The sequence below is a fragment of the Acanthisitta chloris genome, unplaced genomic scaffold, assembly GCF_000695815.1.
Source record: "Acanthisitta chloris isolate BGI_N310 unplaced genomic scaffold, ASM69581v1 scaffold13495, whole genome shotgun sequence".
NCBI lineage: Eukaryota > Metazoa > Chordata > Aves > Passeriformes > Acanthisittidae > Acanthisitta > Acanthisitta chloris.
In genome coordinates this window covers 9,783-10,024 of record NW_008674420.1, presented here as the reverse complement: position 1 = coordinate 10,024, position 242 = coordinate 9,783, and the positions used below count along the sequence as shown (strand labels likewise).

General features: G+C 70.2%; 1 protein-coding gene across 1 annotated transcript in view; it reads left to right on the top strand.

Moving 5' to 3' along the window:
• Positions 1–242, top strand: part of LOC103802818 (HHIP-like protein 1) — a gene marked incomplete at its 5' end in the record, with an annotated part of 21,332 nt that overhangs the window by 20,796 nt on the left and 294 nt on the right. The window contains one exon of the mRNA XM_009075349.1: positions 46–206. Within this exon, the coding sequence (XP_009073597.1) occupies positions 46–206 (161 nt within the window). The remainder of the gene's footprint in view (positions 1–45; positions 207–242) is intronic.

Genomic DNA, 242 nt, shown 5'->3' with positions numbered 1-242 from the left:
CCCCACGGGGAGGCAGAGCAGACCCCAAAACCCCTCACACACCAGCTGTGCCCCACGTCCCACCACCACCGGGGAGCGGAAGGAGGTCACCCACCACAGCAGCTCCCGGTGGCAGAGCCCCCAAGCCCAGGAAGGGAGGGGACAAGAGGGGACAACGCAGGAAGAAGAAACCCCCTGGGACACCTGCCCCACTGCGCAGCGGTGCGGTGCGGCTGGTGGAGCAGGGACGCCGCGGCCGGAGC